At 38.7% G+C, this 18,050-nt stretch overlaps 4 protein-coding genes across 11 annotated transcripts in view; 3 read left to right on the top strand and 1 right to left on the bottom strand.

Moving 5' to 3' along the window:
- The window catches only part of LOC107220245 (calcitonin gene-related peptide type 1 receptor), a 182,970-nt gene that overhangs the window by 99,918 nt on the left and 65,002 nt on the right, over positions 1-18,050 (bottom strand). The window lies entirely within an intron of this gene.
- LOC107227235 (UDP-glucosyltransferase 2) lies at positions 175-7,531 on the top strand. Its single transcript, XM_046730961.1, has 6 exons — positions 175-278; positions 3,730-4,448; positions 4,767-5,186; positions 5,696-5,927; positions 6,052-6,277; positions 6,613-7,531. Exons 2-6 carry the CDS (start codon positions 4,035-4,037, stop codon positions 6,893-6,895), a joined length of 1,575 nt encoding a protein of 524 aa, XP_046586917.1. The 5' UTR covers positions 175-278; positions 3,730-4,034; the 3' UTR covers positions 6,896-7,531.
- LOC124292818 (UDP-glucosyltransferase 2-like) lies at positions 7,695-14,727 on the top strand. The gene is made up of 5 exons (XM_046730954.1): positions 7,695-9,282; positions 9,361-9,780; positions 9,915-10,146; positions 10,269-10,494; positions 10,642-14,727. Exons 1-5 carry the CDS (start codon positions 8,860-8,862, stop codon positions 10,922-10,924), a joined length of 1,584 nt encoding a protein of 527 aa, XP_046586910.1. The 5' UTR covers positions 7,695-8,859; the 3' UTR covers positions 10,925-14,727.
- LOC107220863 (UDP-glucosyltransferase 2) lies at positions 14,634-17,240 on the top strand. Its single transcript, XM_015659629.2, has 5 exons — positions 14,634-15,056; positions 15,135-15,554; positions 15,689-15,920; positions 16,043-16,268; positions 16,416-17,240. The coding sequence occupies exons 1-5, from the start codon at positions 14,643-14,645 to the stop codon at positions 16,696-16,698; spliced, it is 1,575 nt and encodes a 524-aa protein (XP_015515115.2). The 5' UTR covers positions 14,634-14,642; the 3' UTR covers positions 16,699-17,240.

The following is an 18,050-nucleotide window of genomic DNA, read 5'->3' as shown; positions in this document are numbered from 1 at the left end:
ACGCGAACGATCTTGCGCCGGCAGATAGGCAACCGAATTTACTGCTTAGGTTACAATCAGTCATAGATCCAGGCATACAATACATCTATACATGTACATACATACATGCATATATATATATATATAGACACAAGACCACACAGCGGGTTATAGAAGGAGTTTTCTTATTCTATTTTATACCAATCCTCAGTCGCCCGGAAATAACTCCCGTATACGGACGTGCTCTGGGCAGCAGGGAAGTGTGAACCTTCGGGAATAGTTAATCCGAGTAACCCCGGGTAGGTATTCGCTTATTCTTAACCATTACAGCTCGGTGACGAAGTGCATGAGTGATCCTTAACAGGTAACTATTCAACAGTTGTATCTGTATACATAACCAACGCAAAATGGTGGAACAAACGTTTGGAAATCGTGGATGATCACGAAGAAACACGTACGAATTGTTCGCACGATAAATGTTTATAGATTAAAGGCGGTTATTTGTTTTTACCAGTGTCCGGGTTGCGTACGATAATTCAGAGTTCATTTTTAATTAAATGACCATTTCATAAATGGAGAAAATTGAAGGTAGATGGTCAGCACAGTTTCTACATTTACAAAAATCGTTTATTTATAACGACTTCCTACATTAATTTCTACCTAAATATGTTTGTTTACGAAAAATGATATTTCTTATAAGGCAGCTGCCGATGTTGGAAAAAATTCAAATTCGATGTTATTTAGAGATAAATTTCACTCGAATATCTTGTATGGCTCTGAACGTGCTTAAGAATGTGGTGCCTTCTCTGAAAAATAACATCTTTGATTATTTATCCGTGAGATTCGATGCAATTGTTATTGCTCGACTTTAGTACCTTGTTTTTACCAATGTTAGCACGAGCGGCGACTGGCGTCGGCTTCGCCTTCGGCGTCACGTGATTACTACGTAGGTCACGCATGCATATACGTATGTGTAATTATCTCAATATGATATTATTTTCTAATCATTTTCTCAGTACAGTCCCGAGTACCGAGGGCGAAAATCTCCACATGAAAAAACGAAATGCTACAGTAAACTGTTCGAATTAGTAGAGAAGTAATGAAAAATTTGAGGAGTATAAGATTTCCATACTTACGCGTCTTCTATATTCGATAAATATGTACAGATTCTTACAACAAAAATACACCAATACATTCTCATTTGACGCAGAAATAAAGAAATGGCATGAATTCTACGAAATCACAATTTTAAATTCATTAAATTCGTGCCATTTTTTTTTTATTTATACGTCAAATGAAAATCTATTAGAATATTTTTTTCAGAATTGCGTATAGAACGGAGCCTGTTAAACTCTTTTTTGCGTTCGAGATACGTGGACTTGAATCCTTGGAGATATCTACGACAATGTTGAAATCGACTAGGGCCCGCCATTAAGCACTCAGCGACGACGTGTAACACAAATTCGTTAAACGTGTCAGTCATCTTCAGGATTCAGTTATTATTTATTATTCGACCACACCTTGTGTGATGAATATACGATTTGACAAGTATTTCATAGTTAACAACTACTCGAATAAGGTTATAAATAAACATGTGAGTCACCCGTATTGTATCTGACAGACGCGTAATGATGATGCACATCCGCAACGTTAGGGAAACGCATAAGGCACGCGCACTAATGTGTCGAAAAAGTCGTGTTGATACGTATTTTTAAACGTTTTGATTGTAATTCGTAGCTACTTGTTAAATGCGGAAATTTACCGAAGCAAAAATGTTTCAAACTGTCTATAAATACACATTTCTGAAACGTGTCGATCATCATTGTTATTCTCGTCTATTATGTCGTTTGTGGACTCGTCTGTGTCGCAAAACGGTTCAACTCTTATTCCTCGTTTAACAGTACCGTAAATTGTGTCGTGTTAAACGCGAAAAACACATGCATTCAATGTTTTACAAGATAATTCAGATGGTACGTATTTTCAAATATTTTTTTAACACGTCAGGTGTACTATTTCGAAATGGCATTGAATAAATGTTCACAGTGCACTGGAAATATAAATATTTACGACATAATTTAGCGTGAGATAATCCTGTGAAGACACAAACATGCAAAATCAATATTCAAAAAAAATTTGTTTCAATCTATCGTGGAAAAATGCAAGCTGGATACACGCTTATTGTTTAAACGATGTACCACAGTTGGCCACCATCGTGTGTTTGTTAGATGATACGTGTCAGATGTAACTTCAGTTGCCTATATGCCGGCGAAACATCTTTCGCGTCTGGAACCTTCACCGAACACTTCCGGTATACCTACAGGATAAATTCATGTCGACGAATAAGTACTACTACGCGAAAAATTTCGAAAAGTTTTGGTGAGTCCGAAAAATTAACGACGGTATCCAATACCATTGATAGTATTTATACGCAAACGTAGATATATTCTGTATATGTATGGGGTATAATTCCACATCAAGTCGCCAGACTTTGTCACATATCACTCAGAATTATACCGTCAAAAAATGGGACAAGAAATTTTAATTGCTTTTCTACAATCGTTCGAACATTTAAATAAACAAGTTTTCATGGTAAATGCCCGGTTGAATTTTTTTATTTTTTATTTCAAATCGTCTGACAATACCTTATTTGATCCTCGAAATTTTCGTCCACGGCTCGTCGTGGTAGATAACAATTTATTATATTTTTCATCCAGTTGAAGATCTTCTTTCTCGGTCCCGGAATCGCAATTAAAAAGTATAATAATGATAGCGGTACGTTGAAATGTACTGAGATACATTCTTGTAGGAAAACGAACAAGTAAAAATAATTCATGGATGCATTTTTTTCGAACTTTGGTAATCCGATAAAGACCTCCGTCGAAGAGAACGTATCAATTTGGTTACATATAAATATCGCGTTGAACAAAAGTTATCTCTCGAGGTAACGTATGTTTTCCCCCCCCTCTAACTAACAAGCTAATTTATTATCAAACACAGCGCAATTATTCGATTATTCAAGATTTCGTCAGAACGGCAAAATTTTAAATAAATCGTTGAAACCTTTTACGAAGTTCATGATTCCACTATTTTTTGCCTTCTTCATTTGGAAAGATATCCCAATGAATTATACTGTCCATAATGTTACCTATGTAAAAATTATTTGTACGTGAAGGTATGCATCTACTCTGTCGACCTCTTAAAAACCTATCGTTATCACTTCCAAAGCATTGCACAACAGTATTACGTATAGTCGTAGTGGTTTTCATGTCAGCCGAACTTTTGTCACATCGAATGACTCATATACTTGAGACATAGTGAAAACAGTACTTAGCACAACCACTGGAATTAACATTTTTGTATGTTTGATATTGGCATTGGAATTGAAAACAACAAATATGAAAGAGGGATCTTAAATTGATTGTGCGAAAGTGAATATTATACATTGCAAAAACATCATAAATGTCAAATACATGTGGACTTTTAGTTGGGTAGGAAATTGGGCGCCAGAACTGATCGCCCGTATCTGTTGTGAAGTCAAAATATATAACCAAGCAGCAAACATCAGTCTCTGAAGTATGGATCAGTGATTCGGATATTACTGCTTCGTCTAGCGATATTGTCAAATCATTCCACAGTGAAATACTTGACGGGCATGTAAAAACAGAGTTCAATGTTCTTTTTTTTTTTTTCTATTTCATTGCTGTTTCTTTTTATCCAATTTTCAGTATCAATGAAAAAAATTTCTTTCAGGTGAATAAATTTCGTCACTGACCCACGTTATGAGAACGAAATATTAGAAGAGCCGAATTATTCAATAGTGTAGACGTTACCATTTCCCGGTATGCTTAAATGCACTCTAAAATAGTAGAGCTATATCAGGCTGTATTACGTCATAAGCGAACAGTAGCGGGAGAAGTTTCTTTTTCACTCACGCTGCATCATTGAAACAAAAGGCATCAAAGCAATGTTGAAATAACAAGTATCGTGGATCGAATGTTATTCAGCGGATACGCACAGTTAGCGTTTCGTGCTATTAAGAGCTGCAGCGTTTTAAAATGTGGTCAAGGTATTGTACACTGGTGTTGTTCTTGCACGTCATCACCGCAGTGCCGGGATCCAATGGCGCGCGAATTCTTGGCATGTTTCCGTTGAATGGCAAAAGCCATTTTGCCATGTTCGAGGCCGTGATGAAGGGCCTTGCAGATCGAGGGCATCGCGTTGACGTGCTGAGCACTTTTCCTCAGAAGAAACCGTACCCCAATTATACGGATCTGAGTATAGCGGAGTGGGTTCCAGGGATAGTGAACAACATGACCTACGATTTCGTACTAAAGATTGCCGGCTCCTCAGAAGAAACCTTCATCGATCACACGGGCAACCACGTTTGTGATTATCTGAAGCTACCTCATCTGCAAAAACTTATCAATAATCCTCCCGATGATCCCCCCTACGATTTGATCATAGTCGAGGTTAGCATCATGATTTTCCTTGCAAAGAATTACGCACGGAAAAAATTCGTTTGCTGTTGTAGCAAGATTTAGTGTTGACATAGAGACAGCAAGAAAAAATTTGTTACAATTGCTAAGATTTTCACTTTCGACTGAGTGGCTTGCTGAATTGACAAGTCTACCGTGCTTTACTTGCAGTCTTTGCTACTGGATTTAAAAACTTCTTTCCATTAACAAAAATGATTCCTGTCTATGTATTAACAATTGAACCTGCTATAACATCGAATCGTTTTTTTCCCATGGTTTGATTTATGATTTGAGCAAACCGGTTGATTGCAGTTGTTTTATGCCAACTGTTACCTTGCCTTCGGAAGACACCTCAACGTACCAGTCGTAGGACTGACCTCATCCCCGTTGCTTCCGTATATCAACGAACCTCTTGGAAATCCCCTGAACACTGCCTACGTTCCCGAAATCGATGATGGTTCCGTATCTCATATGAATATCTGGCAGAGGCTCAAGAATACCTTGGTCACGTGGATGAAAATCTACCAAAGTAGGTACTTTACACAGGGTCAAGATGAGACCGTACGCAAGTACTTTCACCCTGACATGCCTGGCATCAGACAACTAGAACGAGAGCTGGCCTTGCTACTGGTCAATTCCCATTACAGCGTGAATGGCATCAGGCCAATGACCCCGGCAATCGTCGAAGTGGGAGGACTTCATGTAAAAAACGACAGTACTGAGTTGTCGAAGGTAATAAAATTGATGAAAACAAAACTTCTTTTTAAACTGCGCGTTCTGCAAAGTTTCTGAATCAATACGCCTGAATGTATTTCGGTCAAGATATGTGTAATTTAAAGATTCTACGAAATCAGTTAGTGACAGTTGCGAATTAAAAAAATTATTTTCCAATATTTTATCAAGTTAGGTATGGATAGGAATTGATAGCGAAGTCGTCTAATGCAGATACGAATTTATGTAACATTTTTAGTCCTATGTCTAATCTCTTACTCTGCAAGGCACTTATCGATAAGATGCCGGAATATCACACTTTATAATATGAAGATTAAGCTTGTAAATTTAAAAGCGCGGACAAAATATCAAACGTTATCTAAATTTTACGATAAGAGTTATAAAATACCGGCTAATATTCTACTCCCAAACATTAACGAGCCTTTTGATCATGGCTAATACACGATCAGGAAAATCTCGTGATCCATAATAAATGTATTAGAAATCATGGGATCTGTTATCTGTTACAGGAGTTGAAGAAGTGGCTAGACGAAAGTGAAAAAGGCTTCATCTACGTGTCCTTCGGCTCCATGGTCACGATTGAATCTTTCCCAGAGAAAACTCTTCTGGAAATCTATACAGCGTTTAAAAAAATCGCTCCTATTCGGGTGCTGTTGAAGGTGGCGAACGCGAAATCCTTACCGCCTGGTCTCCCCTCCAATGTGTTAACATCGAATTGGGTGCCGCAAGTACAAGTTTTAAGTGAGTACGACTGATGGTCAATAAGAAGACTCACTAGGTGGATTTCTTATTTTTCTCATCAATTCTAATCTTCTCGATCTTCACCGAAGGTCTTTTAACTTTTAACGGCATATAACACTTCCAGGGCATATGAATATCAAAGCCTTCGTGACTCACGGCGGTTTGATGGGAGTCCAGGAAGCCGTGACATATGGCGTGCCGTTAATCGGTGTTCCTCTGTTCCGCGATCAGCCAGTGAACATAAAGAATTGCGCTGATAAAGGTGCCGCGATCTTATTGGATCACAGAGATTTAACGGCGGATAAAATCGTGGCCAGCGTTAACGCGGTCACTCACGATCCGAGCTACAAGTAAGACGGAAGGCGACGTTTTTGACCAGACCTACGAAGGGCACCGATCGGTCACTTTCCCCCATCGATATTCTCCGTATATCGTTAAGCCATCTTGGCAAAGAACAACGTTTAGGATATTTTTTCCATGCTTTTCAAGCTTAGTCGTAAATCAAATCGTGAGACGTACAAATCACCAGTCTGGAAACCAAAATGTCGTTTCTTGCATCGTCATAATTGATTCTTACGGCGTTAGTTAATCGTTAGATCCTTCAGATAATAGGGCGAATGGGTTATAAGTTGATCCCAGTTTCACAGACTGTCAGTAATATTTCAGCTTTCTTACTCGTTTGCAGGAAAAATATGAAGGTGTTGTCTGACCGGTTCTTGGATCGACCCATGAGAGCGGGAGAAACAGCTGTGTATTGGATCGAGTACATCTTGAAGCACGGAGGCGATGCTTTAAGGTCTCCGGCAGTCAAATTGACGTGGTGGCAATTGGCTCTGCTTGACGTTTACGGAAGCGTACTAGCTGCACTATTCGTCTTATCTTACACAGCCAAGCTGATACTGTCGGCTATCTATCGTCGGCTCTTGTACAGAAACAGGACTAGGTCGGCAACTAAGAAGAGAAATTGAACCTGCACAACGATGGGAAGATATGACCTATTTGAAATTGTGAATCGCTAATCAGGAATATAATTAGAACAATCAAGGAAGAATTGCGAATTGAAATAAAATTTAAATCTTTTGCTCATGATTTTAGAAAACAGAATCCAATTGTTCGATGTGAAATTCTGGGTTTTTTTTTCAACTTTTAATAGGCAACAATTTATCGAATATCAGACTTGCTCGACGCAAGTCACCGACTGATTTTAGGTTTAAGATACACATTCGTTCAGAGCGAGAATCAGACTGAGAATTTTCGGAAATTCCTAAGGGTCTTGCAATGGGCCGGGAAATGGAAAATCATAACTTTCGTAACTCAACACTTTTCTATTGTTCTCCACTGTGGGGATTTTTTCAAATTAAAATGGTATAAATACTTAACATTAGGTAATCTGTTCAGTACTTTAATTAATTTCGTAGGCCTCAATCTGATTCTAATGTCCGCTATCGATATTAGAGATTGAATAAATGATCGCGATGATCTAGTTATAAGGTTATACATATCTTTCAACCCAGTGTAAAAGATTTAATAATAATAAGGAGTGGTTTGATTTCTCGATAAAATCTCCGCGGGAATAGTAAGAATAAATTGGTGATAAGTTGCAATATCTTGACTACTTGCGTTTAATACGAAACACGCATGGACAACGTGATTAGTTTACTATTCATTGGCTACTTCAAACTTTGTACGATAACGTTTAGCCAATAATCGTTGACGTGTATTGAATGGATTGGATGGAACTGGTGAGAGTCAATCATATTCTAGACTATATCAGGTATTATAATCTGGGGATTATCGTGTATGATGCCACGTTCACTGTAATAAGTGGCTGATCAAGCTTTGAATTTCATAGTCAATGTCAATATCTTCACCTGTATGGCTCTGAGTTAGTGAAGTAGAACAGAATTTCACGTCATTCGCGGTCAACTATAAAAGTATCATAATGTCAACAAAATTATGTTTATGGAATGAAATTTTGATATTTCGGAGAAAGTTCTGTTTCCCAGCTCTCGCAATCAGTCTAGCAGTTCTGCCGCAGTCGACTTGGTTAATCACCAACGGACTTGACTGAAACAAACTTATTAAAAACACGAGCGTGGTTTTGACGGTTACAAATCGTCCCGATGTTACGTGCTGCGTGATTCTTTTTTCGCTTGGTCGTTTTTGCGTTAGTAATTCAATTTCACAAAGAAACACTGAGAGTACTACCGAGAGGAATGCAGACAATATTTACACGACATATTGGAAAATGGGTTGGTTTGACAAAGCCAAGATCAATACGCCGGTATAGAAAGAAAGTCAACGGAACAAGAATACACGCGAAGAAGAAGATTGGCCAAAGTTTACCAAGGAACTAAAAGGAACGACCCTGGGGAAAAAACGAAGTAATCTTTTCAGTGACGTATAACAAAGATGCGTCACGTCACCTGTCGCTGTCGTGCGATTTTGCAATCATTGGTCAAAGTGCAAATCCATTCCTTATCGTTTGTAAATATCAAAAATGCATCCAGTCAACGTTAGCAACTTCTACGGAATACAAACGGGTGGAATTGCACATATGCCAACGCATTATCATTATAATTACATGAAAAGCTACCGTCAAATAAAGTGGTTTATCAATAATAGCCAGTATAGGAACCAGTGAAAAAAAAGCGGCAAAAATTGATCCGTCCTGAAGATAATCAGTTCAACCAGATACAGTGGCGCCGCGCTCGTACAATACGACCACCATCATACTATCAGTCACGTTGCAGTACTTGAAGTCTTATCATCAATGCAGTCGTGAAGTCATAAAGTTCTGAATGTCTGTCTAGAAGTAGTTACCAGCGAGAAATTCTCGATTTCAATTTAGAGTATTTTTAGGCGGTTCTGGTTTTTAAATTTACTTGCATTGTCCATTTAAAAACTCGCATTTAGGTAATCTAATTCGTAAATGATAAAAATGAAGTACCTGTGCAAATTGTTGCTGATAGTATTCTGTCTCCTGAGTTCAACTAGACATGTCAATAGTGCTCGAATATTGGCAGTGTTCCCTCTGGATACAACGAGTCACTTTATTATGTTCGACGTCGTAGTGAAAAGTCTCGCCGATGCTGGGCACCAAGTTGACGTGTACAGTCATTTTGCCCAGAAGAGAGCATACCCGAATTACACGCACACAAGTATCGGAGATATTAGTCAAACCACAGCGAAATTAGGTTTGACATACGACGTCATCGATAGTTATAGAGGTACGAAAGATGCCTTGATTGAATTGGCTGGAAACATGGGCTGCCAATTATTAGGACACCCTGAAATGCAGAAGTTGATAAAAAATCCACCGACAAATCCGCCCTACGATCTTGTCATTACGGAAGTAAGCGGCAAACCCTCAATATTGATAATATCAAAAATTTCGAGAATTCGTTCTAATGAAGTCAATTTTTTATTCTAGTCATTCTACGGTAGCTGCTGGTATGCCTTTGGACGACACTTGAAAGTCCCGCTGGTTGCTCTTTCCTCCAGATCATTACTGACGTTCTACAACGCGCCGATAGGAAATCCTCAGAATACGGCATTCGTGTCAGAGATCACGGATGGCTCGATTCTGTACATGAATTTCTGGCAGCGTTTTAAGAATACGTTTAGCGCGCTATGGAGAAACCATGAGTTCAATTGTCATACAGAGGTGCAAAGTGACATCGTGAAAAAGTACTTCGGCCCGCATATGCCAGGCGTTAGGGAACTTGAGAAAGACGTAGCTCTCATTTTGGTCAACTCACATCACGTACTGACCGGAATTCGCCCATTGACCCCTGCTGTGGTTGACATTGGTGGAATACATGTAAGCGATGACGATACAGCACTACCGACGGTAAGCACGGAAGAAAATCTTGAAAATAGTTAACTAGTCAGGAGTGCGAAGTAACGATGCAATAAGTTATCGATATAATTCGAACTTTATGCTTAACGTTTTAACCGATAATGAGTACGTTTGACGGTCAACAGGACTTAGGCAAGTGGTTGGATGACAGCAGACATGGCTTTATCTACTTCACCTTCGGATCAATGATCAGAATCGAGTCCTTCCCCAAAGCTATGCTTGCAGAACTTTACGCAGGGTTCGCCAAAATAGCGCCCGTTCGCGTGCTGATGAGAATATTGGCACCCGAAGATCTGCCACCTAATATGCCGGATAATGTGCTGACTATGAGATGGGTTCCGCAGATTAAAGTGTTAAGTGAGTAGCACAATATGTGATTAGTGATGTTGGTAACGCAGCATGAGAAAAGGGAAAACGATCTTCACGTACCACGGTTTGAGGTGTTTTTTCCTAGTACATGATTCGAATTTTTATTTCAGAACACAAAAATATACGGGCATTTGTTACGCAGGGTGGTGTGCTGAGCCTTCAGGAAGCTCTGACCTTTGCAGTTCCGATTATTGGAATCCCGATTATAGCGGACCAGCCAGTTAATGTAAAAAATTGCGTGGAACGTAAAATCGCTGTAATGTTAGATTACAAGAATTTGACAGCAGAAAAGTTTGTCGAGGCGGTAAATGCCACGATCTACGACCCACGGTACAAGTGAGTTGGGAATTTACGCATTATAAGTCTGTCTGACGTATTCATTGCCTTTTCACTCACCAAACGTCTTGCCGACGCGTAAAGTTTGGTGGAAAAATTTATCCCTGAACAACAAGCTGATCGGTCGTACGATTCCTTCTTATACAGGCAGAACGTGGTTGCTGCATCCGAGAAGTTTTTGGATCGACCGTTGAACGCCCGGGACACTGCAGTTTACTGGATCGAGTACATCCTCAGACACGGTGGTGACTCATTGCGATCGCCAGCGTTAAAATTGACGTGGTGGCAGGTTGCCTTGCTCGATGTTTACGGATGCATTTTTATAGCAGTGCTAACAGTGCTCTACTTAGCTAGACTAATTCTCTCGACGCTTTTGCGCCAAATTATCTATGTAGCAAAAAAAATTCCGACCTCGAAGAAGACGAACTGAGGAAGAAAAGAATAATTCAACGAAAGACTAGGAAATGTAACTGAATAACGTTATGTTAACGAAAAGTAACCAAAATAATTAGTTTGCAGTGAATCGCCGTAACACGTAACAAGGGCCGTAGTTATCGACGCGTAAAAAATGACTCGGTGAAAAGATTAATTGTCTTGAAAACCAGTTGGCGACGGTTTGAATAAATCTCTAAATCTTGAATAAGTTAATGTCGCGAATTTTTTTACACGTGTTCAATGAGGCATCAATTGAGGATATTGCTCGAAATATATTGTGTCTTAAAAACGAGCTTTTAAAATTGATTTTACTTTATTGTTCATTATTTTATTTACATTGCTTAAAAATACATTTGTGAAATCTGTTGTACTGGGAAACGATAATCTTAATTAAGCAATAGGAGAGGGTTGGATAAAGGATCGGTCGTCTTCTAAATGCAAAAAAAAACCAGATTCCGAGGGTGTGCAATTCGTTGCGATTGAATAGTATGATGACGTGAATTTTTTCTCAAATAAAAACACTAATCACCACTAAAACCTGGCAGTTACAGATTTTTTTTTAAGCATTCTTACTTTTATAATAAAATATATACTGAGAACATGTCCGAAATACGTGGAATTTAAACGAGGAAATTCACTCTGTTGTCGGCACGGGTTATAATTGAGATAAAAGTATGAAAAAATTAGGGAATTGCTTTTGAATTATTTGAAATTGATTTGGAGGAGTGTGCTTGAAAAAATTCGTCAACACCCTAAATACGAGACACCCTAATGGACATGACCATCTCAAGAGTATTGAAATATAAAATCCTGTTATTCCTATTATTAGCAGAACTAAAACTCTTCAAGACCAAGTTTTTATTCTTACAAATGACGACTTCTTTCACGATCAAATCAATTCTGAAATAAATAAATTATATTAGACTCGATTTATTAAATTCATTTTCGTGTTGTTGTCCAGCAAATAAAATTTGATTTTTGCGAGTAACTATGAAGTAGCACCTCTGATGAAATTTTTACATCCTGTTAACCTCAGCGCGACGCATTCGGATTTAAGAAACCGTAGCCAATAATCGGATTCTGTCCATAAATTGCGAAGGTAACAATTCTAATGTGGGAAAAGTGATCGAAGTGAACAAAAAAAAAAATTCAGGAATAATTTTTTTTCTTGCCTAACTCGTGTGTTCAAGCGATAAGAGATGGGTAGATCACTCAGAATCAAAAAAGAGCGACAGCACCTGTGACACTTTAAAATCTGCAATAAACCGGTGCACTTTACCGATCAATTCGATCTGCATCTACCGAACAGAGGTCAAACTAATTGACCTTATTTGTCACAGAGGTCAGCACAAGGAGAAGCGTGCACTCCAGGTCGTACTCCAGACGCCAAAGTAATTCTGTCTCTAAAAGAACACACATTGAAAACTGTTTAACGTTGCGTAATTATTGTTGCAACGAAGACTCATTCCGAACAGCTGAATACATATATAGACAAAAGCTGATGGGTTGTTCGAACGACAGTTGTCTCGTTCGCTTTCTTGTTTTACTATTCAACGAAATCTAACCGTCCGCCGGCATGCTATTAACAATTATGCGCATGTAGTCATACTCATACAAAAAAAAAAATACGGGGAGACACGGAAAACATACCGTGGAGTAAAGAACTGGCGATACTTGTTCTGAATAATTAACATTTGAACCGCTTAATTAGCATTTAGCTGATGAACCCGCGTGTAATGGCTGTAACCTTGGCTTGAAAGGAATACGGTAAAATGGTATATATGTGATTGTGCAGGCGGCTTTGGTCGTTGCAGTATGTTCCGACAGTATTCATCGTGTTCTTGAATCGAAAAGTTCATAAAGAATTGTGACTGTTTATTGATTTCACAAAGTCACTCGCATTCAAACCCCACACAGATCGTTGGACGTCCTTGATACAATTAGATTTGAATATAATTGAATCAGCGGTTAACGTTTCCACGGATTGATTAAGAATAAAAAATATTTCTACAGATCTGAATAGCGTGACACGATCAGAGTTAAATGACCGCAGTATTAAGAAAGTGACTTGTCTTGCAAAGCTCAACACTTTTCTATTGTTCTCCACTGTGAGGAATTTTTCAAATTAAAATGATATAAATACTTAACATTAGGTAATCTGTTCAGTATTTTAATAATTTCGTAGGCCTCAATCTGATTCTAATGTCCGCTATCGATATTAGAGATTGAATAAATGATCGCGATGATCTAGTTATAAGGTTATACATATCTTTCAACCCAGTGTAAAAGATTTAATAACAATAAGGAGTGGTTTGATTTCTCGATAAAATCTCCGCGGGAAGAGTAAGAATAAATTGGTGATAAGTTGCAATATGTTGACTACTTGCGTTTAATACGAAACACGCATGGACAACGTGATTAGTTTACTATTCATTGGCTACTTCAAACTTTGTACGATAACGTTCAGCCAATAATCGTTGACGTGTATTGAATGGATTGGATGGAACTGGTGAGAGTCAATCATATTCTAGACTATATCAGGTATTATAATCTGGGGATTATCGTGTATGATGCCACGTTCACTGTAATAAGTGCCTGATCAAGCTTTGAATTTCATAGTCAATGTGAATATCTTCACCTGTATGGCTCTGAGTTAGTGAAGTAGAACAGAATTTCACGTCATTCGCGGTCAACTATAAAAGTATCATAATGTCAACAAAATTATGTTTATGGAATGAAATTTTGATATTTCGGAGAAAGTTCTGTTTCCCAGCTCTCGCAATCAGTCTAGCAGTTCTGCCGCAGTCGACTTGGTTAATCACCAACGGACTTGACTGAAACAAACTTATTAAAAACACGAGCGTGGTTTTGACGGTTACAAATCGTCCCGATGTTACGTGCTGCGTGATTCTTTTTTCGCTTGGTCGTTTTTGCGTTAGTAATTCAATTTCACAAAGAAACACTGAGAGTACTACCGAGAGGAATGCAGACAATATTTACACGACATATTGGAAAATGGGTTGGTTTGACAAAGCCAAGATCAATACGCCGGTATAGAAAGAAAGTCAACGGAACAAGAATACACGCGAAGAAGAAGATTGGCCAAAGTTTACCAAGGAACTAAAAGGAACGACCCTGGGGAAAAAACGAAGTAATCTTTTCAGTGACGTATAACAAAGATGCGTCACGTCACCTGTCGCTGTCGTGCGATTTTGCAATCATTAGTCAAAGTGCGAATCCATTCCTTATCGTTTGTAAATATCAAAAATGAATTCAGTCAATGTTAGCAACTTCTACGGAATACAAACGGGTGGAATTGCACATATGCTAACGCATAAGCATTATCATTATAATTACATGAAAAGCTACCGTCAAATAAAGTGGTTTATCAATAGTAGCCAGTATAAGAACCAGTGAAAAAAAGCGGCAAAAATTGATCCGTCCTAAAGATAATTAGTTCAACTAGATACAGTGGCGCCGCGCTCGTACAATACGACCACCATCATACTATCAGTCACGTTGCGGTACTTGCAGTTTTATCATCAATGCAGTCGTGAAGTCATAAAGTTCTGAATGTCTGTCTAGAAGCAGTTACCAGCGAGAAATTCTCGATTTCAATTTAGAGTATTTTTAGGCGGTTCTGGTTTTTAAATTTACTTGCATTGTCCATTTAAAAACTCGCATTTAGGTAATCTAATTCGTAAATAATAAAAATGAAGTACCTGTGCAAATTGTTGCTGATAGTATTCTGTCTCCTGAGTTCAACTAGACATGTCAATAGTGCTCGAATATTGGCAGTGTTCCCTCTGGATACAACGAGTCACTTTATTATGTTCGACGTCGTAGTGAAAAGTCTCGCCGATGCTGGGCACCAAGTTGACGTGTACAGTCATTTTGCCCAGAAGAGAGCATACCCGAATTACACGCACACAAGTATCGGAGATATTAGTCAAACCACAGCGAAATTAGGTTTGACATACGACGTCATCGATAGTTATAGAGGTACGAAAGATGCCTTGATTGAATTGGCTGGAAACATGGGCTGCCAATTATTAGGACACCCTGAAATGCAGAAGTTGATAAAAAATCCACCGACAAATCCGCCCTACGATCTTGTCATTACGGAAGTAAGCGGCAAACCCTCAATATTGATAATATCAAAAATTTCGAGAATTCGTTCTAATGAAGTCAATTTTTTATTCTAGTCATTCTACGGTAGCTGCTGGTATGCCTTTGGACGACACTTGAAAGTCCCGCTGGTTGCTCTTTCCTCCAGATCATTACTGACGTTCTACAACGCGCCGATAGGAAATCCTCAGAATACGGCATTCGTGTCAGAGATCACGGATGGCTCGATTCTGTACATGAATTTCTGGCAGCGTTTTAAGAATACGTTTAGCGCGCTATGGAGAAACCATGAGTTCAATTGTCATACAGAGGTGCAAAGTGACATCGTGAAAAAGTACTTCGGCCCGCATATGCCAGGCGTTAGGGAACTTGAGAAAGACGTAGCTCTCATTTTGGTCAACTCACATCACGTACTGACCGGAATTCGCCCATTGACCCCTGCTGTGGTTGACATTGGTGGAATACATGTAAGCGATGACGATACAGCACTACCGACGGTAAGCACGGAAGAAAATCTTGAAAATAGTTAACTAGTCAGGAGTGCGAAGTAACGATGCAATAAGTTATCGATATAATTCGAACTTTATGCTTAACGTTTTAACCGATAATGAGTACGTTTGACGGTCAACAGGACTTAGGCAAGTGGTTGGATGACAGCAGACATGGCTTTATCTACTTCACCTTCGGATCAATGATCAGAATCGAGTCCTTCCCCAAAGCTATGCTTGCAGAACTTTACGCAGGGTTCGCCAAAATAGCGCCCGTTCGCGTGCTGATGAGAATATTGGCACCCGAAGATCTGCCACCTAATATGCCGGATAATGTGCTGACTATGAGATGGGTTCCGCAGATTAAAGTGTTAAGTGAGTAGCACAATATGTGATTAGTGATGTTGGTAACGCAGCATGAGAAAAGGGAAAACGATCTTCACGTACCACGGTTTGAGGTGTTTTTTCCTAGTACATGATTCGAATTTTTATTTCAGAACACAAAAATATACGGGCATTTGTTACGCAGGGTGGTGTGCTGAGCCTTCAGGAAGCTCTGACCTTTGCAGTTCCGATTATTGGAATCCCGATTATAGCGGACCAGCCAGTTAATGTAAAAAATTGCGTGGAACGTAAAATCGCTGTAATGTTAGATTACAAGAATTTGACAGCAGAAAAGTTTGTCGAGGCGGTAAATGCCACGATCTACGACCCACGGTACAAGTGAGTTGGGAATTTACGCATTATAAGTCTGTCTGACGTATTCATTGCCTTTTCACTCACCAAACGTCTTGCCGACGCGTAAAGTTTGGTGGAAAAATTTATCCCTGAACAACAAGCTGATCGGTCGTACGATTCCTTCTTATACAGGCAGAACGTGGTTGCTGCATCCGAGAAGTTTTTGGATCGACCGTTGAACGCCCGGGACACTGCAGTTTACTGGATCGAGTACATCCTCAGACACGGTGGTGACTCATTGCGATCGCCAGCGTTAAAATTGACGTGGTGGCAGGTTGCCTTGCTCGATGTTTACGGATGCATTTTTATAGCAGTGCTAACAGTGCTCTACTTAGCTAGACTAATTCTCTCGACGCTTTTGCGCCAAATTATCTATGTAGCAAAAAAAATTCCGACCTCGAAGAAGACGAACTGAGGAAGAAAAGAATAATTCAACGAAAGACTAGGAAATGTAACTGAATAACGTTATGTTAACGAAAAGTAACCAAAATAATTAGTTTGCAGTGAATCGCCGTAACACGTAACAAGGGCCGTAGTTATCGACGCGTAAAAAATGACTCGGTGAAAAGATTAATTGTCTTGAAAACCAGTTGGCGACGGTTTGAATAAATCTCTAAATCTTGAATAAGTTAATGTCGCGAATTTTTTTACACGTGTTCAATGAGGCATCAATTGAGGATATTGCTCGAAATATATTGTGTCTTAAAAACGAGCTTTTAAAATTGATTTTACTTTATTGTTCATTATTTTATTTACATTGCTTAAAAATACATTTGTGAAATCTGTTGTACTGGGAAACGATAATCTTAATTAAGCAATAGGAGAGGGTTGGATAAAGGATCGGTCGTCTTCTAAATGCAAAAAAAAACCAGATTCCGAGGGTGTGCAATTCGTTGCGATTGAATAGTATGATGACGTGAATTTTTTCTCAAATAAAAACACTAATCACCACTAAAACCTGGCAGTTACAGATTTTTTTTTAAGCATTCTTACTTTTATAATAAAATATATACTGAGAACATGTCCGAAATACGTGGAATTTAAACGAGGAAATTCACTCTGTTGTCGGCACGGGTTATAATTGAGATAAAAGTATGAAAAAATTAGGGAATTGCTTTTGAATTATTTGAAATTGATTTGGAGGAGTGTGCTTGAAAAAATTCGTCAACACCCTAAATACGAGACACCCTAATGGACATGACCATCTCAAGAGTATTGAAATATAAAATCCTGTTATTCCTATTATTAGCAGAACTAAAACTCTTCAAGACCAAGTTTTTATTCTTACAAATGACGACTTCTTTCACGATCAAATCAATTCTGAAATAAATAAATTATATTAGACTCGATTTATTAAATTCATTTTCGTGTTGTTGTCCAGCAAATAAAATTTGATTTTTGCGAGTAACTATGAAGTAGCACCTCTGATGAAATTTTTACATCCTGTTAACCTCAGCGCGACGCATTCGGATTTAAGAAACCGTAGCCAATAATCGGATTCTGTCCATAAATTGCGAAGGTAACAATTCTAATGTGGGAAAAGTGATCGAAGTGAACAAAAAAAAAAATTCAGGAATAATTTTTTTTCTTGCCTAACTCGTGTGTTCAAGCGATAAGAGATGGGTAGATCACTCAGAATCAAAAAAGAGCGACAGCACCTGTGACACTTTAAAATCTGCAATAAACCGGTGCACTTTACCGATCAATTCGATCTGCATCTACCGAACAGAGGTCAAACTAATTGACCTTATTTGTCACAGAGGTCAG

Source organism: Neodiprion lecontei, chromosome 2 (genome assembly GCF_021901455.1).
Source record: "Neodiprion lecontei isolate iyNeoLeco1 chromosome 2, iyNeoLeco1.1, whole genome shotgun sequence".
Taxonomy (NCBI): Eukaryota; Metazoa; Arthropoda; class Insecta; order Hymenoptera; family Diprionidae; genus Neodiprion; species Neodiprion lecontei.
Note: the sequence above shows the minus strand (reverse complement) of the source record. Positions and strands in the feature narration are given on the sequence as shown.